We start from the raw sequence: 25,121 nt of genomic DNA on the forward strand, positions 1-25,121 counted from the left end.
CTTGGATAGACTTGAAAAATGGTCCACAATCAACCAGATGAAATTCAACAAGGACAAGTGCAAAGTTCTGCACTTGGGGCAGAATAATTGCATGCACAAATACAGAGTGGGGAATGACTGGCTCAGCTGCAGTACTGCAGAGAAGGACGTGGCAGTCAAAGTAGATGGTAAGATGGATACAAGTCACTGTTCTCTTGTTGGCAAGACACTCTCTTCATTGCCAGACACAGACCACAGCCCATCATGACTCACCTTTGATTTCTCTTTGGGATGCACCCTCTTCCCCCAGCTCCTAAGAGTCACCCCCTCCTCTCCCCAGAGAAAGACACCTGGGGAGGCGTGGCGAGTCCGTGTCCGTATGGAATGGTTTTTATTACAGTTTAATCTCACAGTTGGCAGCATTACATGAGAATAAAGCACTGGACAGGACTGGAAAAGGCCTCTGGAGACGGCATGCAAACACTGCAACAAGTTGAAGCGAAACAATCCAACAACTGGCCTTGGTTTCTTCGGTCTGGTCTCACCCGTCTGGTTGGCGGGTCTGGGAGCCTGCTCTCTGCTTTCTTTTGGGCGGCTGTTGGGTTGCTTATCGGGGTTGTTTGTTTGTTTTTTAATTACATTAAAAAATAAGCGTCGTACTTCAGTAAAACCCAGCACATAGCTGGTTCCTTGTTTCCATGTGAAATAATAATATTAAAAAAAAAAAAGACTGAACCAGAAGTTGGGGTTTCTGTTTTGTATTATTTTTTTTTGAGCAATAGCAGGAATCCCCCCTCCTAGACGTGGGACAAGGCCCGGCATCTCAACGCCCCCTCCCTGTGCTGTGTTTAAGCCATATTGCCTGTCCCTACCCGCATCCCCCACTGTTGTGATCCTGTGAGAGAGAAGCAGAGACACGACCCCAGGGAGAAATTGAGGAGCAAAAGAAAGATCCAGTTGGGGGGAAGGAAAGGGAAACTGTGTGTATGTGTGTTCAGGGGGGCACCACATGCTCCTAAAACATGATGCTTGCCCTCCCCTTCCCAGGCTGATCCCTTCAGGGCAGAAAGGGCTGGTGGGAACAACTTCACTCAAGTCACTCTCACTCATGCATCTCCGGACAACTCAGCCAAAAGGATCCGGGAAGGGGTGGCCAGGGTGGGCAAAGGGGATGGGGTGCGTTTACACAAGTCCAATGGGTTCCTCTAGGACAGTCCTGTGGGCCAAGCCTCAGAGCAGGTCCGACTCCTGATCCAGTGGCTCACATGAGTCCTTGTGCCCTCCCTCTGACCAGTGTGCGTGAAGAGGGGTAGGGCCCGCTGGGGAAAGGGGCAGGGCGGGGGAAGAGCCCTGCCCCTGCCTCACAGGTAGAGCTCGTTGGCTTTGATGTGCTCTAGCTGTTCCCGTAGTTGGTGGAAGGAAGGCCGATGGTTGGGGTCCAGTTCCCAGCACTTCTTCATCACCTCGTAGACAATTGGGGGGCAGCCGTCAGGTGGGTCCATCTTGTAGCCCTTCTCCACGCGGGGAACGACGTCCTTCAGAGGCTGCAGGGGGAGAACAAGGCTGAGGAGACGGCTCTCTTGCTGCTGCCCTGGTGAGGGTGCAGACAGACCTTGGGGACACCCCCATTGGGTCAGCCCCTTCCCAGTGCACGCATGAATCCCCTCCTCCAAGAGCTCACAAACCCCCACCTGCTTCATTTCCCTCCCAGTCCTTGCCCCACTGGCTCCATCCCCAGACCCCATCACAGTTCAGCTAGGGGCTCCATGGATCATAGGTGTGTTGGCAGCAGGGCACACCTAACAGCTGGGGGTGGGGGTGTAGATCATGGGATGAGCTAGAGCATCAGCAAACCTGCCTCTGTTGTGGTTCCCTGGCCCCTCTCCTCCCCACCCATCATGGCAATGCTTAGACCACACCTCACTGAAATCCTCCGTGTAACCAAACTGAGAGGCAGCCCCTGCCTGGAAGGGTGCATCACACGCATGAGGCAGGGCAAAGGGCAGGAGGAACACAGTACTGTAGTGACTTGCCTGCAGTCCCTGGCAGATCATGGCAGAACTGGGAAAAGAACCCAGGTGTCCCAAGTGCCAGCCCAGACCTTTGCCAGCCCAGACCAGTGACTGGACCCTGGTAGTCATTGGCTTCACCTTCCTTTTATTCATGGATCAAGGTTAGAAGGCCAGAAAGGATCATCTTCTCTGACCTGCCTGACGCAGGTGACAATACTGGCAAACTCCTGTTTCCCTTGGGAAGACGCAGCCACTATTCTATGAAAGTGCTGGGGTCGAATTGTCCAGCATGACCCCCTGGCAAGGTGGGCAGCTGCTCGCTGTTAAAATCCTGCCCCTTAATTATAGCCTGATCTTGACCAGCTTCAACCTCAGCTGCTGAATCTTGCTGGACCCTTGTCTACTAGATTGAAGTGCCCTCTGATATCAAATCCCTGCTCCGGGCATAGGTATTCCAGACAGCCATCTGTTGCCCCTGCCATCTATTGCTTTTCTCTCTTTGATGAATTAAGCCAGTGCTGCAAAAGTTTTTAGAGAGGTGGGCAGGGTGCTTGCAATCCAACTAATCCCCTGCTTGTGGCCAATCCCCAGCACCATAAACTGGATCCAGCCCATGGGCCATAGGTGGAGCATCAGTGACACAAAGAGATGGAGCCCCTGGAGGCTCATTGCCAGGAATTCTTTTGGCATATCAGCCTGCATCACAAGCTCTGGAGGACAGGGCCCGCCTCCTTCACTATGCCTGATCAGGGCCCAATAGCAGACGACCCAATGCCCGACAGCCCCAGGGGCAGTGCACTCAGTAGGTGACCCCTGAAGGGACCCTCTGTGCTAGGCTCAGTAGGCTCAGCAGGATGGAGGCTGAGCTGCTCCCCACAACTGGCAAACAAAGGAACGCAGAGCCACACTGCCTAGTCAGGGGAAGATCCAAGAAGAGGAACTCTGGCTGGAAGGTACGTGGCCCCTTCTCCCCCCGCCGGGGCACCACCCTCACTTACGATTCTCGGATAAGGCACTCGCCCGAAGGAGTAGATTTCCCAGAGAAGGATCCCGAAACTCCACACGTCAGACTTGGTGGAGAATTTCTGTAGAGAAGAGAGCCCAGGGAGGAGGGGTTAGTGTGACCAGCTGGGGACAGAGAAGAGCCAAGCAGGGAAAAGGGCCCCAATCCAAGCCCTGCCCTCCATCCACAGGGCCCCAGAGGGGCTGCAGGATATGGGTAGGAGTAGGATTGAAACAGCCCATTAATTCAGCCCCAGGGCACCCCAGGCTAGCTCTGGACAGAGCAGCCTTTGCTGGGGAGGAGAAGGCAACACGAGCTCTGTTCTGTATTACAGGCTGTATTGGTCCAGTATAAGATGCTTGAGGTTCCCATGGACAGTTCTGTGCTTGCTTTGGATTGCTATGCTGCAGGCAGCACCTTGGCAGTTATTTCAGGGCAAAGGCCGAATGGCTGTCTATGCTGGGCAATTTTGTGACTGCTGCAGGAGCCTGCCCCACGCCACCTAAACTGCAGCTGCTGCAATGCCCTGTCAGGCCCCTTCTTCCCCACCTCCTCCTCCCCAGACAGCCTGGAGCCTCCTGCACCCAGGGGAGGGGGATCACATCCCTTTTCCCTGCCCCTCAGCAGCCGCCACCATGACAAGAGCTGATTATTCCCTCCACTAGGGGCCAGTGGTTCTACTGAGGCCAAACCTGCCCTGATTTCCCCATGTGCTTCAGGCTGGATAAGAACAGGTCCGGTTGGTTTGTACAAGCCTGGTCTGGGTACAAACATGATAGTGGCCACGTGCCCTCTCAGATAACCAGGGTCTCACTCTGCTTCCTCTCACCTTTTCTCTAAGTGCTTCTGGTGCCGTCCATTTCACCGGCAACTTCCCCGTGTCCTGAGTGGACGATGCCTCCTTGGTCAGCCCAAAGTCGCTGACCTTGGCAATGTTGTCCTCCGAGACCAGCACGTTTCTCGCTGCCAGATCCCGGTGGACAAAATTGTTGGCTTCCAGATACTCCATGGCTTCACAGACATCTCTGTGGGGAAAGAGCAGCCGGTGGGCTCAGTGGCAGGAGGCCCACCCGGATGGCTGACCCCCACAGGAGTAGGGAGTCAGGTGGCCATGCCCCTCAAGGCTAGGAGCTACTGGCAGGGATGGTGTGAGAAGCACGGAGCATGACTGGACCCAGAGACCTGGCCGTCCCATGGGTCTGTGGGGTGCTGCATTATGAGGTCGCAGGGGCGCCTCATGATGTCATACTTACAAAGAGAACTTAAGCAGGCAGTCTCCGCTGAGCACAGACCTCCCTCGGGATCTCAGGTAATCTACTAGGCTTCCCTAACCAGACACAAGAGAGAAAAGGACCATCAGGGCCAGCTGGAGAACCCTGACGCCCCACCACACTCTACACGTGCTGCCACTGTGACCCCTTTCTGAAGATAAGCAGGATCCAGCTGGATCAACCAGGGAGGCCCTTCAGGAAGCAGGTAACAGGGCTTCTGTTTGAGCGAATGGGCACTGACAAACAACATGCTGGCTATGGACTAAATCGCCCTTATCCACAGTAGCAGCAGAGCAGCAGCACAACCTTACCCTGGGGTATATCCCCTCCCTACAGACTGTAACACAATCAGACACAGGCAGGGAGCGCTCTACTGGCCAAGCTAGACCCTACAAGCCTACAGGGTCAGGATGGCAATCCTGAGCTGCACGTGCCCAGCCAGGAAGTTCTTCTGTGACCAGCACAGGCTTAATGGCAGGGAAAGGCTGATCTCCAGGGCTCCTGGGGCCCAGCTGGCTCCCTGCAGTGTGGGCCTCACCTTTGCCATGAACTCGGTGACAATGTAGAGGCCACTCTTCTCCTCCACGATCACTCCCAGCAGCTGCACCAGGCTGCTGTGCCGGAGCTGCCTGTGAAGGGATGGGGGAAGGGCTCAAATGCCTGTCCAGCCAATGCCCATTCCAGGGCACTGCTCAGGGTGTCCCTGGGGCAATGCTACTGCTAGCAAGGCCCCAGCCCCAGCACACAGACCTATCATGACCCTCATGATCCAGACCCTTCCCCACGCCCCCCCTAGACCCTGCTCCACTGTGCCTCAAACCCCTCAGTCACCTCCCATCCCTCCATCTCCTTCCACACCAGATGAGGACTGTCCCTGTCCTGCTGCTGCTTCCCAGCTCTGCTGTCCAGGGGCTGCTGGCTTTCTCCACCCCCAAAAGGAGACCTCACTTCCATCTGCACATCCTTCCTTCTCAGACACTCACGTCATCACTGAGGCCTCTGCCAGAAAGGCCTGGGCGGTGGCGTCGTTTTTAATGCACTTTACAGCAACCTTGTTTCCCCGGTAATCCCCTAGCATCACATCTGAAAGGAGAAGACAAAGGCTGAAGGCATCTGAAGAACATCAGCTCCTCCATGCAGAGGGAGCTCCACCCAGCCCAGCTCTGCCTGCTTTGCCCCACATCTGGATGGGAGAAGTGGCCAGAAGAGAAAGCATTGACTTTAGAGCCCTGACCGTGACCTGGAGACACCACCAGACTTTGATCCGCAGGCCAAATGGGCTACGGGGAGCCAAGCTGGCCTGGGCCTGCTGCTTTCGTGAGTCCAAGTACTCAGCTCCCTCCCAGTCTGTGAAGATCCCTGCTGCCCTCAGCTGAATGTGCCAGACATGGGAAAAGGGTTGTTGTTATCAGAGCTCCCCTTGGATCCATGGGAGCATTTGGAGGAAAGGGAATACAGAGGCTGGATTCCTACTGCCTATGAAGAGGATCACCCCCACCCTTCAGGATGGGGCATCATGGGCGAAGATGTAGAGGGGGGACCTCAGGTCTCCCTCATCCAGGAGAGGGGATCAACTCAGCATGCCCCATCTCCAGCTACTCCCCCAGCCCCTCCCCAGCACCAAAGAGGGAAGAACGAGCAATGCCCCCAGCTGACCTCCAAATTCTCCTTTGCCAATGATCTGCAACAGCTTCAGGTCCTTCATGTTGAGGGCCCAGCCACCTGGAGAGAGACAGAGGAGAGATGAGCAGGCACGCACAGTGATGGCGAGACACAAGGAGATGAGGGGAAGGAGAAGGGGTGCATAGGGCCAGGCCCACACTGCCAAGGCTCCTTGGGGAAGGACTCACTTCGGGAGAACTCATCCTGAGCTGCCACTGTCCCCTCCATGACCTTTGGCTTGATGAGGCGCGTGCAGAGCCCATCGGCGTCTGAAGTGTAATGCTGCCAAGGGAAGAAGGACAGCATGAGACACTGACCCGTCTGCCCATCTATGGGAGCAGCTGGAGCTGCCTCCACTTGATGCCTTTACCCCATCTGATGCACCATGAATGGGATGTCCTAACTCGCCAGCCCCCACCCACAGGAGCCAATACTGGAGAGCAGATCTAGGGCTCCAGGGGAGATGCCAAACCAGGAGATGGGCACAGACTAAGCCCCCTCAACATCTCCCTCCCCACAGAACAATGAGATGGACCAGCCGGACTGTGAACTCCCAAAGGCACCAGGCTGGCCCCTTACCACAAGACAGCTGCCACACGGGGTGGGAAGCACAGTGAGGGGCTCCAACACTAGGCCCAGTAGGGACCCCTTCCCCTTGCTCAAGCTCAAGAAAAGCTGGAAGGCAGCACTATGGAGAAGGATCTGGGAGTCTCAGTTGATCAGAGATTCGATAACTCTGCAGCGTGCAAATGCAATTTTGGGATGCATCAATAGAAGCATTAGGTGCAAGTCATGGGAGGTGATAGTGCCTCTCTACTCAGCACTGGTTAGGCCTCATCTACAGTAGTGTGTGCAGTTTTGGGCTCCACATTTTAAAAAGGACATGGAGAAGCTAGAGGGGTCCAGTGGTGGGCAATAAAAATGATAAAGGGCTTGAAAGGCAAGTCATATATGGAAAGGTTGAAGGCACTAGGCATGTTCAGCTTGTAGAAAAGGCACTTAAGAGACAAGACAGCAGTCTGCAAATACTTGGAAGGATGCAATAACAAAGAGGGAGAACACCTTTTCTTTTTTGCTTCACCAGGTAGGACATGGACCAACAGCTTGAAGTTGCAGCAAAGGTTTGTTGCAGCAAAGGTTTGGATTGAATGTCAGGAAAAACTTCTTTAGTGCTAGAACAGTGAGGCAGCAGCATAGACCACAGAGAAGCTGTGGATTCTCCATCACTGGAGGTGTTCAAGAAGAGGCTGGATGGACATCCACTGGTTGCGGGTGATTTAGGTATAGCTATGCCTATGTTCTACTATGGGTATATTTATACATGTTTTTGGGCTTTGCTGGTTGCTGCATGGGACTGGGAGGTAATTCCCCCTCCCCACCCTGCTGCTACGTGTCAGGATTTAAGCCTTGCTTAGAGGTACTGAGTGCTGGCTGCAGCCAAGGCTGGGGATTTTGACTGGCAGGTACCAATGCTCGTGCTGGAACTTAAACCCAAAAGTTCCCAGCCAGATGGTCTTGCCTCTCTGCTCACAGTTAAACCAGCTGCCATATTTGAGGTCAAGAAGGAACTCAGATTGGTATGGACTGTGGGGGGTTTTGCCTTCTTCTGAGGCAAGGGGCATGGCCCTCTTCTTCCTGGGATTTCTTGAGTGTATTTTGAATACCATTTACAGCATCAGGATGGTGACCACTATGGTCCCCCCTGCTTTACCTATGGCAGGTTAGGGCATTATGTCTTCTGTCATGTCAGGGTTACAGGTAACCTTGCTAAGGGGTTAGACAGTGGATTTGTATAGGATGATTTGGATAGGAATGATCTTGCTTCAGTCAGGAGGGTGGACCAGATGACCTATGGAAGTCCCTTCCAGCCTGACTTCTCTATGGTTCTATGAAAAATTATTACAAGGCTGGGAAACAGGTCTTAGAGGGAAAGGCTGAAAGCACTAGGACTATTTAGTCCAGAGAAGAGAAGACCCGGGGGGGGGGGGGGGGAGGGCAGGGATTTGATAATAGTCTTCAAAAACTGAACGGAGATTATAAAAAGGATGGAAATGACTTTTCTCTGTGGTCACAGGGGAGAGGACTAAGAGCTATTGCCTCAAACAGGAACCAAGGTTGGAGATTAGGAAGAACTTTCTCATTACAAGGGTGGTCAAGCACTGGAACAGGCTACCTAGAGATACTGTGTGATCTCTGTTTCTAGCAGTTTTAAAGAGTAGGCTGCGCAGGTGCTTAACTTGGCTGGGATGGTTTGGTCAGGGACAATCCTGCCTTGAGCTGGGGGCTGGACTAGATGACCTCATAGAGTCCCTCCCGGCCCTATCTTCCTAGGAGCCTACAAAACACCAGAGCAAAGACCAGTGTGGTTAGGGTGGATCAAAGGGTGCAGTAGCAGCTGTGCCCCACCATGGGGCAGCACGAGGCTGCAACAAGCTGGTCCCAAGGCAGACACACTGTCCTGCAGGCTGAAGCCTGATGACAGACCAGCACAGGGCAGGCAAAACCTGTGAGCATGGCTCCAGGAAGCCTGAGGCAAGGCCAAGGAAGGGCAGCCCCCAAGGAGGCTGGATTGTGATGCATCCCCACCCCAGAGCCAGCTGCACCACGCTGGCCCCCGGCCATAGTCCCATTGAGATGGGAGCTGGAGAGAACCCAGCCACCTGTGGGCCTGGGCTGCTGGCAGGGAAAGGGCAAGGCCTGGGCTGGGCAGATCCATGGGGCCTGCTCCCAGCCGGAAACTACCATTTCCTGCCCTTTCCCCAGCAGCAGCTGCCTCAGCTCTGGCACATCCCACTAGCCTGTCACAACCCAGGCCCAGCTCATGCCCACAGCGCCCAGAGGGCTCAAAGCCCGGCAGAACTCTGCCAGCCCGTGGACCCTTTCACCCCTTCCTGGTGTCTTAGCTCCTGGAGCTGGCAGTCATGGAGCCTGCCCTTGCACATGGGCACGAGGGGGGCAGGGCCCTGTCCACCTCCCAGCACTGCCCAGTTGTCCTGGGAGCCACAATCCTCACGGGGTCCAATGATGTTGTCCCGGTGCCACCTTCCCAGGGCCCTGTCCCATGCTTTGGGAATCCATCATGCAGTGGAAAAAGCCTCCTTGCCCCACATGAGTTGAGGAGAGGGGAGGGGGACAGGAGGCAGGAAACACTTGGGAGTTTTGTCAGTCATTATCATGCATCGTCAGGCTGAGCCTTGCTAACCACAAGCGCCATGAGCACCGGGGAGGGGGCTGGGCACCATGGGGAGCAGAACTGTTAAACAGCAGCCGGCCAGTGCCTGGGAAGCACAGGGGGAAGTTGGCTCACGCTGAGCCCCTGTGGGACTGACAGCCAGGCTCTGCAGCATTGTGCCTCGCTGCCTATATGCACAGGGCAGTAGGAGCCGTCTCCACCACTCCTCTCCCAGAAGAGACCCACAGCCTATAGGGCCTGGCCAGCCTGGCAGGCACCCCTGCTTCCCCCCCCCACAAAAACACGCAGGCACCAGGCAAGGTTTGCAATGTAAATCTGTATGCAAAGCCAGGCTGGGTGCGAGGGGGAGAAGGAAGGTCAGACAACCCCGCGCAGGGAACAGGAAGCTCCAGAGAGATCACAGGTGCACTCACACCATAGAAGGGGGCAGGGGGGCTACCGTGTGTGAGGAGAGGGGCAGGGTGGAGGGACTACTTGGGATGGCTGCCGCAGGAAGGGCTGGTGGGGGGGTGCTCACCTCCACCAGCTGCATGAGGTTCTCAAAGTAGACCTCCTCGTCGATGCTGAGCTTGCTGGCCGAGTAGATGATGCGGTAGTGCTCCACCTTGCCCTCGCAGCTCACGCACAGCGTATAGTCGCCAGGGTAGTTGGTGCTCTCCCGCACAAGGAAGAGCCCTGTCTCGGGCGGGTACAGCAGCCGTTCTGCCTGCTCCCGCGTGATCTTCCCATGGAACCAGCTGTAGGCGAGAGAGCCCCAGGGTCACAGCGCTGCCAGCAGGGGACAGCACTGGTCTCCCAGTGCTGCTCAGGGCTGAGGTCATGAGGCAACAGTTCTCCAGGCACAGCTCTGCCCAGGCCTGTCCTAGAGGCCACCTCATCATCCCAGCCCTGGGCCTGGATCGCAGCTCAGCCTATGTTGCCCAGTCTTGCCCAGCGCTGCTCTTGCAGACCCATGCTCTGGCTCCCTTGGCCCACGCTCGGCCCAAACCCACCTGGAGGGGTGGAGGCACTGCCAGCAGCATCACTCAGCCATGGGATGGAGGCTGATGGGTAACGCTGGGGCTGACAGGTAATGCTGGAAGGCAAGACCCTGGTTCTCTGGGCACTGGAGAAGGTGGCCTGATCCCCACGGTCTCACCCAGGTCCTGCCCTTGTGCCCATGTGTTCCCCTCCCCCTCAGCCCGTTGGCTGCAGGAATCTGCTCCCTCCCTCTAGGCGGAGGCAGGTGCTGGGGCCTCAAACCAGTTCCGCCAGTGAGACCGCGCCTGGGGCGAGGTGCTGAGGCAGGCAGCTCAGCACAGAGCATGAGACACAGGAAATACCCCCCCTCCGAGCATGGGAATGGGAGCCGGCAGCTCAGCTAGGGCTTCCTGCTGGGGTGCACTGCAGTGTGGGTGGCTGTCAGAGCACCCAGAGTCCCAGCAGCAGGAGCACATGGATGCAGGGGGTCATCCAGAGAGTGGGGGGTGCATCCTGAAGATAGGGGAGAAGCAGGGGTGGGGAGGAGGTTAGACAGCAAAAAGTGAGTGCAGATCATTGAGACATGCCTCCTTCCTGCCTCCCTGCCCCCCCCCATCTGCTTCCTGATCTGCCCTCACCTAGTACTGTCTGAAACCCTAGTGCACCCCAGACTGGCAGGAACGTCCTTCTGTGAAGGGCAGCAAAACAGCTTGTCACCCAGGAGTGCAACAAAGCCCCGATGCAATGGGGAAGAGGCAAAAAATCCCTGCTGGGAGACAACTTGTTGGGACAGGGTGTCTACAATATCCAACATCCACATGTTCCTGCATTTCCCATGAAGCCCAGTCCCAGCAAAGCTCTCCCCCCTCCCCTCTGCCTGTCATCCACCCAGACGTCAGAAGGGAGCAACCACAGGGCAGCGGTCCTGCCCGCACACAACCCCCAGCCCTGATGACTCAGGGGTTTACCAAGTCAGCACTTCCCTGCTGGTTAACCAGGAAACACTGAGTGGAAGAGACGCAAAAACACACATGCACGGGCGCGCACATGGACACATGCACACGTGCAGATCTCTCCAGCCAGCAGTCCCAACCATTGTAAGAAGGAGGAAGCACTAAGATCACCCCAACCACCCACTGACTATCACCAGCAGCAACACAGACACCGCAGAGAGCTCCTCCCCTCCGCCCCCTTCAACACACACCTTAAGATTTACCGCTGCCCTGGATGTGGCCCCTGAGCATGCCATCTGAGCCACCACTACCCCAGATGTGCCCCATGCCATCTCAGCATGACACTTCCAGATGCCCCAGTAAACCTGCCTCACCACAACAGGACTGGAGCTGCTTTGGTCTATGATACCCCCAGCCCTGAAACAGATCTTTGAAGGGCTCAGCTCCCTGGGGACCAGCACCCTCTAGTGGTGAAGGGTTACAGCACCAAGCTGCCTGTCACGCTCACGCTTGCTGCTGGATGCCCCAAAAGAAGCTTCTGCATTAGTATAAGGGCAGCAATGGGGTAAAACAAGCCTGGGATGAGGTCCGTAGCCTGCTGATCCTTCAAAAAGGTGCAGCACTTGGACTGCCCCCTTCCCTGATCTGAGATATTAGATCAGTGCTCAAATGAACAGGGAGTGGGGGGACCTGGAATTTGGTAGGGCTGGTTTTGTTCCTGGTTCTGCATCTTCCCATGGATACTCACGGCATCAGGCTGAGTTTGATGCCAGCTTTCACTCCTTCCCGTTTCTGCACATAGTTGGAAGGGATGATACCCTCGCGGCCCACCTTGTTTCTTGCTTTGTACCAGTTGGGGTCCTGGGAAGGGAAAGGAGAAGTTAGTGGAGTCCCTGCACATCAACGCCACTGCCAGGTCATTGTCGCCCTGCTGCCAGGTGCAATCGCCCCCCTCTTTGAGTAATACATCACCATAGAGCCACTTTCGTCCACCTCAGGGCTGTCCAATTTCTAAGGAGCTGGGGGCCGCAATGCCCTGTACCAGCACAAGCCACAGGCCACATGCTGCATGGATGCTTCTCTGCTGCACCGTGGGCCTGGGTGCCTTGGCTTCACCCTCAACTCCCCAATTGCAGGCTCCTCTGCTGCACCATTCCACATGGCTGCCTCAGGTCCCAGCTCCCCCAGCACTGCAGGCTGTGCCACGCTGCCCTGCTCCATCCCACCCCTTGAGATCCAGATGCAAGGAGGGAAGGGGAGCCTTGAGACCCTGGATGCTGCTGCAGCCAGAGCAATAAGCAGGTAGGAGCCTGGGGGCTGCATATTAACCCCTCACAGGCTCCATGCAGTCCAGGGCCACCAGTTGGACAGCCCTGATCTCCCTGAAGCCTTTTACCTTCGCAGATCTCGAGCATGTTGCGTATATACAGGCTACAGATGACACTGCAGCCAGCCCCAGGGTGAAACCTGTTTAACAACTCAGGGCCACCACTCACTAGGACAGGAACCAAAGGCTGCATCCAATTAACAAGGAAAACACTGATGTCTGTAGAACATAAGCCCCAGAGCTGGAACCTGACTGGGGCGAACTAGGAAGCATCGGGTCTTCCTAAAAGAGACGGACCACAATAATGGCCCACCACATCTGAAAGGCACTGGCAGGATCCCAGAAGCTGAAGACAAAAACCATAGTTTTCCTTGGAGGTCTCCCATCCACACACTGACCCAGTCTGACCCTGCTTAGTTAAAGAGATGAGATCAGCAGAGGCCTGGCTGCCCACAGCCAAGCACCCATTGCAGGTGCTGGTGCCAAAGCAGGCTGCTGACTGCATGGTCTGCACCATGATGGGTTGGACTTCGCTCCAGCCTCCCCCACTAGCCCTGAGACAATCTCAGCAGCATCCCCATGGGATAAAGAGCATCAGGGGAAGCAGTGGGCCTAGCGAGGAGGCAAAAGACACTCACTAACAGCCCCCTGAAAGATGATGCTGGGCAGATCTGTCCTCCGGCTAGTGCCAACTGCCCATCTGGGTGCGCAAGGGGCACCCTGGCACAGCTCCTGTGCTACCTTCACATGGTGGGGTCTCAGCCCCAGGGTACAGCCCCTGCTTCAAGCCAAGGAGGGGGGTGGTGTTTGGCAGGTGGCAGCATTGTCTGGTGCTGGCTGAGTCACTGCTGGCGGCTTCCCTCCCCAAATCCAGGTGGCTGCCTCCCGGGACGTGCCCGAGTCGCTTCCATTTCGGAGACGTTTAAATAATGCTCCTGCTAATTAAGCCGGTGGCCTGCTTCCTGTCCTGCCATCTCTGCTGGGGATAGCTGGGCCCGGCAGGGAGCCTTGTGCCTCACAGCTCCAGGACCCAGCTCTCCGAGTGGATTGAAGCCTGCAGTGGGGGATTCCCAGTGTTTTGCACTACCCCTCAACCTATATTTGCCACTGCTGTGCTCTCAAGACAGCCCCTGTACTCACAGGGCATGCTCCTCCCTCTGTGTGTACCCAAGGGGGATGCGGCTGCCCTGCGCCTGACTCAACACCAGGGTGAGATCCAGGGCAAGCCAGGCTGAGAGGTGGCATGAGGGTGCAATCTGCACAGGTAGCACTAGGGGCAGCCTAGTGCACACAGGGGCACTCCAGGAGTGGGGGGCAAGATCAGAGCCTGGAGCCCACAGAGACCCTCTCCCCCCAACCCTATCCCATCCTGTTACCTTGGTGACGGCAATGATGGTAAGGACATCACCCTTGCTGAATGGCAGGTCCTGCTCGGCAGTGCCGTGAAAGTTGTACTTCGCAATGCATTCCGTACCGGACGGCCAGACAGCCTGCCAGGGGGACAGACAGACATGGGGCATCAGGGACTGACAAAGGAAGCCTAGCTTGGATGCTTCCCCAGGAGACAGCTGGGGCCAGGAGAGATCTGATGTGCAGGTGGCTGCTGGGCACCACAAGTGGATGGGTATCATGAGATGCCCCTGGTCTGACTCCTTCCACGGGCCTGAAAGCCACTGGCTGGAGGGCTAGGGGGCTTCACAAGCAGACAAGGATGTTGAGCAAGCCATGGACTTCATGGGCGCTCTGCAGACCTTGGGACAGCTGTTCCTGCTTCCCCAGGGCAGAGCCACCCTCTGGGCTGGAGCATTCAAAGAGGAGGGTGTTTGGGAGGAAAACCTGAGGCTACATGCAGACTGCAACAGGCTGATGCACTTGGAGGCAAAAGACATCAGTACCCAGGTGATCCCACCGGGTTCAGCATGGCAGCGACCAGAAAGGATCAGGTTGTCTTTTTGGGCAAGACAGGCCCGGCCCCTAGCAGACAACTCTGGTCTTACCTGCATTCCTGACATCTTCTCAGGAGGTTCTGGGGATCGAATCTCACAAGAGGGACACGTCACTTGGTACCATGAGACCTGGTGAGGAGAAGGACACAGGCTGTGATGAGAGCTCTGGGCTGAACTGATCAAATCAGTCCATGCCTCACTTGCTCCCACAGCCCTTCAGAGGTTGCTTCCCCTTGCAGTGTGGATCACGTTCTTAACCACATGGGACACAGGCACCGCTGGCTGCAGGTGTCTACGAAAGGAGGCAGGATCCCTCGTGTGGGTGAGCGAGGGTGGGGCTTCAAGGAAATTAGTCTGGAAGGCAGCTGCCGGGATGACTCTGGGACACTTGCCAAGGCACCGGCTGTGCACACAGACAGAGGCGACTGCACGTTTTGAATCCACCTCTAAGCAGTTGGTGCCTGATGAGCGAGCCCAGGAGCTGGTCAACACCAGCCTTGCTGGAAGAAAGAACCATGGTCTCTTCTCCCTTCTTGGCGGCCTCGTAGCACCCCCCCACCCACTCCCCGACTACTGTTCATCTCTCTCCCCCGACTGCTAGGAGCTTCCCACACCATCACCCCCCTGCACCCACACTCGGCCTCCTGCCGGCTCCAGGTACATGTGGATGGCTCCTCTGCTGCCATTCAGTGTCCCCTTCCCCTGAGTGACGAGGGCCTGTGGCCGCTTGGGGGAAGGGAGGGCAGCAGCTGCAGAGGGGAACGGACCCCATCCTTCAAGCCCTGGGGACAGAATGAAGCGGCCCGGGGCTGTCGGTTGCACCCCAACTGCCTCCGACAGGAGAGCGGCCGCATCGTCAGGGCAGGGGCTTTTAGCTCTGCCTTGCAATCAGGGCACTGGGGTGGATGGGGCCACCCAGGGCTGCAGAGCCCAGTTTTCTGCATCCCAAGGACTCCCTGCATCCCTCTCAAGGGCTCAGCAGCTGTATGTCTTTTAAACAGCAGCTCGAGTCATTCTCTCCCCCTTTCCCCCAGCCCCTGTGTGCCAGGCAGGCACCTTGCTTCCCTGCCGGAGACTAGGCAAGTGGGTTTTCCCAGCAGCTTCTCTTGCTGGAGAGCCAGGCGCTGTGCGTGCAGAAGCTGGAGGCTCATGAGCTAGGTCTGAAACGCTACCCTCCCACCAAAGCATGCACACACGCTCCTTAGCCTGCCTTAGAGCGTCAGACCCAGAAGAAGCTGGTGTGATTTGACAGAGCAAACAGGAAGTGGTCGGGGTAGGCGGCTGGGGCTGCTGCGCGCCCTTCGAAAACAGAGGCCCAGTCTGCCTCGGAGCCAGCAGCCGCTCTGGCTGGGGTGGGGCCTGGTGCTGCAAAACAGACCGGGGTTTCTCCCTGCACGCAGCCAGCCCCGGGAGGAGGGGGCAACTCCTTCCCTGGCGGGAAAGCAAGTGGGGCAGATGCATGGGGGGATGCATACTAGCTACCATCAGATCTAGTTCTTGCCTGGGGGGGACCAGGGGCCAGGCCCTGGGATGTCCCTGTATGTGGACATGTGCATATGCACATGCATGTTTCTTGGCCTGTGGCTCAGGGCATCTGATCACAAATACCCCAAGGGGCTCTGGGAAACGAAGATGCAGAAGTCCAACTCAGCTATAGCTGCTCTTCACTGGTGACTCTGGCTGTAGCTGAGACAGGGTTTAGGCTCCCTCTGCTTCCATGCAAGGGCGGGAAGGGGTGAGTGCCTTGCTAAGCCCAGCCCCTGCTATAGGGCTCTCAGCTCGGATCCCTCCCATTCAACCTTCTGGCCTGTCCCCATCTGCTCAAGATGCCTCCTCCTTCCAGGGGAAACTCCAGCAGACCCCTGGTCTGGAGCCTGGACATTGCAGTGATGAGCACATTAAGAAGGTGAGGGATGCTGAACATGGGGCTGGGGTCCTCCATTGTGGAGGGGAGGGAATAAGAAAGAGAGGGGAGAAGATGGCTGGGGTCAGGGACAGAGTGCATTACACTGGACTCAACAAAAAAATGTCCCCTAGTGCCCAAGAGACTCTGCTCCCCACAGCCAAACCAGCCTGAGCAGGCTCAGCCACCTCCCTGCCTCAAATAAGACTGAGACAACATACTTCCGAGCAGAGCTGCGAGGACAGGCCCCCAACGAGTAGAAAGGGCCCAGCATCCAGGGCCCTGAGCTCAGCAGCTCACTGTGCCATCCCAGCGAGGACACACCGGCTTCTACAGCCAGCAGCACACATGGGAGCAATGTGGGCAACAGCGCATTCAGCCGCCTCTGAGTCCCCAGCCTGCCTGACCTGGTACCCGCTCACAGCTGGAGGGCAGCCTCTGGCCTGAGTCCAGAGCAAGGATTGAACTTCTTGTGCCTTGGAAACCGCAGCAAGACCCTGTGGATCACTCTGCCACTGCCCTTCCTGCCTCAGGGCACATCCAAAAACTGCAGCTCTGGAAGCCAGATCCCCACGACACCACCACCAGCCACCGCTAGAGGGGATGACGAGGCCAGTTTCATCCATCCTTTGGGCCCTCCTGTGGAGGCCCCAGCCAGCCTCAAACCTGCAGCTTCACCGCTTCTGTGCAGGCCACCCATCCACCCCAGCCCTGACACGATCAACGCTCCCAGTTTGTAATCAGTGCTCACAATTTGCACCCTTCGTATTAACAAAGCACATGTGAGGCCTCCCCTAAGCAATGCGGTCTGGGCAGTACATTGTGCAGTGGCTCAGGTGTTACAAGCACAGTATGTGTGAACTGCCGTTAGAGCTTCACGGGCCCTGGTGCAAAAACACCAGTGGGCCTAGCTCTCTTCCAGGCAGCAGCACAGATGCCTGGGCTTCCCTAGAGACCAGTGCACATCACAAGGGACAACTGGTTCGCTGAGCAAGAACCAGCATCGGACCTGCTGTTTCCTAGGGGCTGATGGGGGGGAGGAGGAGGTGGCTGAATCCCTCAGAAGCTCCCTCTCCAGGGAAAAGCCAGGGTTTGGGGTGTCCCTGTTAATTATAGCCAGGAGCACACAGTGCTGATAGTGCAGGACTGGGGTTGGGATGCCTCCATATAAGCCTCCGGGCTGCTCGCCTGGCTTGGGAGGGTGTAGGCGGGTTGAGCGCTGGCTGCTGTGATAGCAATCATGATTCCTTCATGTGCATTCAGGCATCAGCATATGCCTTGCCACTCTCTCTCCAAGCAAGGGCAGCAGGCCCCGTGGTCCACCTGGGTAAGGAGACCAGCCTTCAGGATCCCCAAATCTAGAGTGTTCCCAAATGCTCCATAGACACCAGGCCAAGTCCGGAGCTCTGGACTGGGAAATAGCACAGAGGGGGACATTGCAGGCAGGGTCACTACCCTGGGCATGGTACCACAAACCTGGTTAAGCTGCTTCTGGTGCAGCTCATCAGCCTGCCTGACATCTCAGCAGGATGCTGCCTGGAGTTGCAGGAAGGATGTGTGTCTATCTATGCATCATGCATGTGTCTGCATGTATGCATGTGTGCGTGCATATGTGTGCTTGTTCACACTGGAGGACAAAGCTCTCAGGGACCCTGTAGTGATGTAGTCCCCATCCCAAGGACAGCTGGATGCCTGGCACATGGAGAAATTGAGGCACAGAGCTGGAGAAGGGCCTGACCAGCCAGCAATGGGGCTGCAGTCAGAAAGCACAAATTCCCAGCCCCTGGCCCCACTCCTTAAGGTCAAGCCCCGCAGGGCCTCAGATCCCACCCAGCTCACCCTGCCCATGGCAATCAGCATTGCTGGGTGCAAATACGGCCCCTCAAGCACCGAGCCCTGCAACTGCCTATCAAAGAGCAACACAAAAACCGGGGGGGGGGGGGGAACGGACAGAGATAGTTCCTGACATGTTACTGCTGGTGTAGCCACTGCTGTGACCTCAGGGCTGGTTGACCACCCATGCCTACAGGAAACCAGTAAGCCGTGCTCTCTCCTCACTGGAGAAGTGCCCATGTCACCAGCCCTTGCTGGCAAAGGCCAGGTCCATGCTTCCAGCTTCCCTCCCAAAATAACCTCCATCCACTCATGTGCTGGGGTGAGGCAGGGGCTGCAATGTAGGCGGTGTCCATAGCTATGGGGCAGCCCCAAGCAGACTTGAGTCTGCAGCTGTGGTGGGTGGGGTGAGGACATGGGCTCAGGCCCATTCCTGAAGTGTTTACATTGCCCAATGGCTGGTTTTCAGTGCACCCAGCGCTGAAGGGGATGGGGCTTATTTCTCCAGCTGGAGGGAACTGTTACAGATATGATCAAAGAAACCAGGACTGAATAAACCAGTCATCTCCAAACTCTGTCACAAGGCAAAGCAGCGTCTCCTCTCTCCAGCTCAGGCACATCTGTGGCTTCCACAGGCCAAACCTCCCACCTTCCTTGATGCATTGTCCCCCTGTAGCAAGGAAGTGTTGTTATGCCCCCTGGGTTTTTGATTGTAGCCGTGTTGATCTAAGGAGATAGGCAGGCAAGGTTCTTTGGGTGTTATCAGACCAACCAAGTAGATGGAAACAGTTCTTGGCAAGCTTTCGGGCCCTGTTACGCCCCCTGTGCAAGGAGTTGCCAGGGTCACACCGAAAGCCTGTTGGCAGAGCAGGGAACTGGACCTAGGTCCCCAGCAGCCTGGGCTCTCACATTCACATCAGGCCTGATCCCAGCCCCCTAAAATCACACTGGATGGCATTGCGCTCCACACATGGACCACTGCAGGTGCTACTCTGTGCGCGACGGGGTGGGGCTGATCTTTTCCCTTCTCTCCTTGATGCTATCCTGCTCTTTGGGATGACAGAAAGAGTGACTGGCTGCAATTCCGCGCCCATCCAAAAGCCAGTTTTAGAGCACTGAGTCTGGATTATTCCCTCCAATAGCATAACTAGGGGTGGGCGACCAAAGCACTGATGCCAACCAAGAGCAGCTGCCCCACATCTCCTCTGCATGTTATGGTCCCATGCCTCCACCCCCTGCTCCCACTGCTGAATTCAGGGCTCGCAGCAGTAACAGGAATCAGTAGCCAAGGTAAGAGATGGCAGCTGTAGTGCAGGGCAAGGGGTGGGGGCTCAAGTACCGCAGGGAATTAGCTCAGAGGCAAAGCAGCAGAGTGAAAGAGAGATGTTGGTCCAGGGCACTAACTGTACTAGCTCCACCTCCGTGCGCCACGCCGCGGCCCCCCCCCCACAACACACACACACAGGGATTGAAAGCATCCAGGGCAGGACTGATGAGCCTATAACAACCTGCACCACAGATGGCTTAAACCAGCAATTCTCCATCAAGGTACTGCTGCAGCACCTGTGGGTGCATGAGATCCTTTTACAGGTGCTGTGCAATACCAGCACTGCGAGGTGTGCAAACGCCTACACACAATTCATAAGATAAACCCAGAGGTTTCAAACAGGAATCCAGTGACAAAGCTGTTCTGCTCTGCCATGGTCTTTCTGAGGTCTTGGCAACAGAAGAACTGCTCTAGTCTTTTTCTGTAGTCAAGAAAAGAGTGAAAGCTGAGAGCTGGCATTTTCTGAGGGGCGGCCTTTTGGGTCTAACAAGGTTGAGAACTGGCTCAACCAAGGTTGAGGACTGGCTTCAATCTAACAAGCTTTTAACCCAACTTCAGCCCACAGCGCTGAGTTGCTAGCAGCCCGGCTGTTTGCACTTGTGGGGCAGATGCTGTTTTAAGCAACTCTTCCTTCCATTTGCCACCAGAGAGATGCAAATGACCCTGATTCAGCCCCACTTCCTTCCCAACTCCAGGTATTTGTACTGCAGGCACGAAATCAATGCAAAGCTGGACTCTCCAGTGGGTTTAGACCAACACAGCTTTAACAGTACAAGTGCTGAGACTCTCCACATAGCCCCCCTCCTGGGGAAATCAGGCCCAGGTGGGGATTTTACATGGTCATCATTTTTATTAAAACACCTGACCGCCCCTGGGTGGTTTCAGTGGGTTGTGGTAGATGCAGCACACCCTCTGCTGAGCTTTTATGCACAGTCTTGCGTGTGGTTCTATGCAGCTGTGAATTGAGGCTTGTCAGGGGACCCTGAGAAGCCACCTGCCCAAACGTCAGGCACAGGAAAGGAACCCAGGAGCCCAAGCCCCATCCTGCCACCTCTAACACTAGGTCCCACTTCCCCGGACAAAGGAGGGAGCAGAGAACCCACAAGTCCTGACTGTCAGTGCCCTGCTCTAGTCCACACTGCCTCCCCAAAGGGTCCTGGCTGTCTCCCCTCCCCACTAGTCCCCAGGATGCAGGACTACACTAACAGGTCTGCTCTGTAGCTCCTTAGCTCCCCTTCTCCTTCTCAATGAGGCTGGAAGGCCAGGCTGTGGGGTGCTGCAATCTGGCTCAACAAAAACTCATTCCCAAGAGGTTTGCTTTGGAAAGGCAGCCGCAGCTTGGGCCCCCTCTGCCGACCACTGGGACTCCCGGTGGCTGAAACGTTATTCTGGCTTGATAGATGAGCCACACTGGGAACCACCGGGCTCTGCTAACAGCATTATTGATCCCAGTGAAAGCCCCTGAAAGGAAGATTGTAAGTACTTATGCCCGTGGCCAGGGCTTGTGATTCCACAATGCTTGCATAGCAACGTCTCTGAAGGAGTCTGTTTGCACCCAGACATGGCGGGGGGAGAAGGAAAGACGGAAAAAGAATAGGAGACCTGAAAGAGGGCTTCAGCCAAGCCACAACGTGCCTATTGTTCCCCATCTGCTCTGATGCGGAGTGGAAAGAAAGGAGGAAGGATGCTCTGCTGGGGAGGACACCACCAAGGAGGTGCAGGCTCAAGTCCTACCACTGACTTCCTGCCTGACCGTGGGCAAATCCCCACCCAGTGGGGGCCAACCTTTTTGGCAGGCATGACACAGATCAGCCCCGCACACCCCAAGTGCCACTCCCAGCCCCTTGCCCAGGATCTGCTGCTCAGCTTTTTGCTCCCTACTCTTTGTTCCCCATCTGCTCTGCTTTCTGCTCCTTGCCCTGTGCCCCCGCCTGATCTCTGGCTCTGCCTTCTGCCCCATACCCTATCTGCTGCTACACTGCCTGTCCCCTCCCTGATCTGCCACACACCACACCCACTGCCTGGCTATGCCACTCGTGGCTCTCATGCCACAGGTTGGCCACATGTGCCTCAGCCAGGGTTGGCCAACCATGACTTGGCTTCTACTTCTGTACAGAGAGGAGTGACACACCACCCTCCCCCACCTAGATACCATGGGGATAAAGACATGAAAAGCCCAAAGGAGTATTACGGGGATGGATAACCACACAACTACAAAGACTTCTGTAAGAAGGCGCCATTCAGGCTGAAACACCCCCAGGCCTGTTCTCCATCCAAAGAAGGCAGGTTTCACAGGTGTGATTCCCAAGCCAGAACAGGGCAGGCCACTTTCCATACTAGAGGGATCTTGAAGCAAATCATGCCCCAAATTCAGCTGATGAATCTTTAATATATGAAAGGTATTAAAGACAGTACCTGGTGGGGAGGGGAAAGGAATTTAAACCCAACAGAGATTCACTACCAACAACTGGAAAAATGCACTGGTCCTCAAACTACTTCTATTGGTTTAGACAAGGAGTATTTGCAGCCCTGACAGATCACAGTTGAATGCGGGCCCATGCTACCACCTTCAGAGCCCTGGCAGAGATTCGCTATGCCATGTGCTGTCCAAATCTCTCATAAGGAGCATCCTCTGTCCCAAAGATCCAAACACGGATGAAAAGGCAAAGAGCAAAAGAAAAGGAACGATCTCTCCATAGCACAGAGGAGAAATGGAGGCAGAGTAAGGTAGGGACGCTACACCTCCAGTGCGGGTACCGCCCCAGCATGGTTGTGTCATGGTGAGCATCAAGAAGGATGCATGGGATTCTGGGGCTGCTGGCTCTCTCGAACCACAGATGGCGTGAGCCTAGCTTGCAATTACAAAGGTGTCTGCCAACTGCCAGCCCCGTACACTCAGCCAAGGAGCTCTGGCTCAGGCTGGGAGCTTCCTGGCTCGTTGGCATCAACCGGTATTCAGTGACTAAGTCACAACCAAATTGAGTTCTCTCTCCTACCACTGAGAGGGGAATGGGAGTCATCTTTGTTGCAATGCCCACCAAAGGGACTCTGAATTCACAAAGGAGCAGGTCTGGGAAGCAGAAAGAAATGGGAGGGGAGAGGGGAGACTATTTCACCTGGCAGATCATGGCACTGCAACTCCCACCATGTTTCCCCTACCCTTTCCAGTCTGACATCCAGTAACTCAAGGGATAGGCACTTCCCAAGATAACATCCTCAGGAGCACTGCAAAAAGGCCTGAGTGGAAATGCTGCTGTGGTTAAAAATAAATAAAAGAGGAAGGAGCTTGCTTACTTCTCCTGGTGTCTGCAAGACTGGGACATGGCCCTCTTTTCCCCCATTCTCCATCCCCTCTTAGATGACTACAAAGCCAAAGCTATCTCTTATTAGGTATCTACACAGCACCTAGCATTTACTGTGGGTCCTCGCTTGACCCCTGCCATGTCCGAGGGGGCCCCGGATTCCAGAGCAGGCCCTGCCTCCCCATCCTGCGTTTGTACAGCACCTAGCTCAATGGAGGCCTGGTTGACAGCCAGAAAACACTATAATGTGGATAACAAAGTTTAAAAAGGACAACAACTCTTAACAACATCCCTGGGCATACAGCTTAAGCGGCTGCTCCCCTCCCCGGACCTACAGCGGATGCCCGTCCATCACGTCTGAGCCAAGCTTCCTCCCTCCTTCAAATTACTTAACCTGAAGCACGTCAAGGCTCTGCTGTGGCAAAAGCCCAGAGCAGGATTTTAGTGTAATTGGAAAGCGCTCCCCAGGGCACGGCAGTTAGCACTGCCGTGCGGGAGGGGCCAAGGGGTGGAATCATTAATGACGGCAACATATGGGCCACGAGAACAAAGGGAGGTGCTGGCTCGGCTCCCCTCCTCCCCGAGGAAGGGCACAGCATTCAGCCAGGCACCAGAGCAGCCTCCAAGGCAGAGGAAGGGGTGACACGGCAGGAAGAAGATGGAACACGCTCCAGATCCCATTCCAGGGCACCGGCTGGAGCTGATGCCAGGGATCAAGCATCTGGATTTCCCATTGCCCTGTTTGCTGTTTGTAAACAGGCTGCTTTCCCCAGCAGGGGAGGACAGAGGCAGCAGGTTCTGCAAGAAAGGAGAGCAAGGACAGACCCCCCCCATATCAGCCATGTTAATGCCCCCTCTCCCATCCCACCGCAGCTCTTCATCATGGACATGGTGGCCATTGTGTGGCACTGAGAAGGGGAAAGCCCTGCCCTGGAAATCAAGTCATTTATCCAGCCCCAAGTCCATGTGGACTCAACAGGGTTTGTCCAACCTGAGGGCACACAACTATGCAGGCCACAGAGGCACACGTCCTTGATGAACCAGAGCCTGAGGAATCCCAGCTGGAGCTGCCACCAATAATGCCAGAGACCACCTCTCACTGGTAGCAAAAGGCATCACATCTTCCTTCTCCCAGCTTGATCCCACCATTTTCCATGCCACACAATAAGGAGAGGAGCTGACTGTCTCTTATCCACACTCTGCAATGAGGCAGCCCAAGAAACACCCAGAATCAGAAACCACCCTGTCCCAACCCAGCCTGACCACTGGGAGAGGCAGTTTCAAGGCAGCCCCCCAAACCACAGCATTACTGACCATCTATATCAGCCTTGTGCTCCATGGGCCTCTACTGATGACTCTAGGTAAGCGTGTCTTCCCCACCCACTGCCTCCCCAGTTGCATAGCATGGCATGCACACACATTCAAGGTCATTGAGACCTGAGAATTACAAGCCAGATAAAGAGAGGAGCCCTCTGGTAGCTTCCAGAGCGAGGATGGAACAGCCTCAGCCCAAGGTTCACCCAGGGATGACTGCTCCGACATTAGAAACAGCAGCAGAGGGTGGAGATCATAATGGGGCAGGTGTTTGGAGAGGTGCAACCCAGGGTCCGTCTACATATGGATGAGGTGGCTGAGGGGTCTCTCTGCTCATACCTCCTTCAGCAGAAGAGTCCTGGGAGGCTTGGCAGGGGTGGCAGCGGCCACATGAGCCAGCCAGTTCCTATGGAGGCCTCCTTCTTCCAACCACATGCTCTAACTCCCAGGGAAGTCCCATAACCTTTCGCCTGGTCAACACCCTCACGGACTCTTTTTCCACAAAGCCCAGGAGACAAAGGGATTCTTAGGCCCTGGCTCACTGGGCACCACCTTTGTAAGGGGCTGAAACCAGCTTGAAGCAAAAGGTGTCCAGAGCTCCCCTCCCCTCCCGCACCCTCAGATCTGTCCCTAGAGGAGATGCCCCAAGGTTTGCTTCCATCCAAGTTTCAGGTCCTTGGAAGCAAACTGGAAAAGCACCCTGCAGCCTGGCTGGGGAAGGTGACATCACACAGGATCTGGTCAGATGAGCCCAAGACCTGCCAAGGGAAGGAGAAACAGCTGCAGGAACATGGTGCGCTAAGCCAGCAGCTCACTACCCATCCCCTGCCCACAGGCAGACCCAGAAGATCCTCAATTTGGGATGGGTGGAAATCCATAACTCAACCAAACCTACAGCAAAAATCTGACCATGACCCCAAGCAGACCAGCCTCCTACCCTGTAGTACCTGGGCGCCCTTCTGGAAGATCATCAGGTCCTTTAGCAAGTTGCCACCACTATGGCTCAACACACCAAAAAAGGAATCCTTACCCTTAGTCCCCCCCACCTGCTCCTAGAAGGAAAACTGAGGCACATAGAGGCCAAGTGACTTGACCAACCATCATGTGAAAAGCAGCAAGGGCACAGTAGGGAGGGT

General features: G+C 55.8%; 1 protein-coding gene across 2 annotated transcripts in view; it reads right to left on the minus strand.

Annotated features, from left to right (window-relative positions):
- Positions 1-347: 347 nt before the first annotated feature.
- Positions 348-25,121, minus strand: part of CSK (C-terminal Src kinase) — a 54,892-nt gene continuing 30,118 nt past the window's right edge. For both annotated transcript variants that reach the window (XM_006273143.4, XM_019477856.2), the window contains exons 2-13: positions 14,358-14,435; positions 13,737-13,850; positions 11,782-11,894; positions 9,638-9,857; positions 6,116-6,209; positions 5,922-5,987; positions 5,249-5,348; positions 4,804-4,894; positions 4,248-4,321; positions 3,824-4,019; positions 2,990-3,076; positions 348-1,523 (exon numbers count right to left, since the gene is read on the minus strand). In XM_006273143.4, coding sequence (XP_006273205.1) covers positions 1,341-1,523; positions 2,990-3,076; positions 3,824-4,019; positions 4,248-4,321; positions 4,804-4,894; positions 5,249-5,348; positions 5,922-5,987; positions 6,116-6,209; positions 9,638-9,857; positions 11,782-11,894; positions 13,737-13,850; positions 14,358-14,372 — 1,353 coding nt within the window. In that variant the 5' untranslated portion in view covers positions 14,373-14,435 and the 3' untranslated portion in view covers positions 348-1,340. The remainder of the gene's footprint in view (positions 1,524-2,989; positions 3,077-3,823; positions 4,020-4,247; positions 4,322-4,803; positions 4,895-5,248; positions 5,349-5,921; positions 5,988-6,115; positions 6,210-9,637; positions 9,858-11,781; positions 11,895-13,736; positions 13,851-14,357; positions 14,436-25,121) is intronic.

Source organism: Alligator mississippiensis, chromosome 11, assembly GCF_030867095.1.
Source record: "Alligator mississippiensis isolate rAllMis1 chromosome 11, rAllMis1, whole genome shotgun sequence".
In the NCBI taxonomy this organism is placed as follows: domain Eukaryota; kingdom Metazoa; phylum Chordata; order Crocodylia; family Alligatoridae; genus Alligator; species Alligator mississippiensis.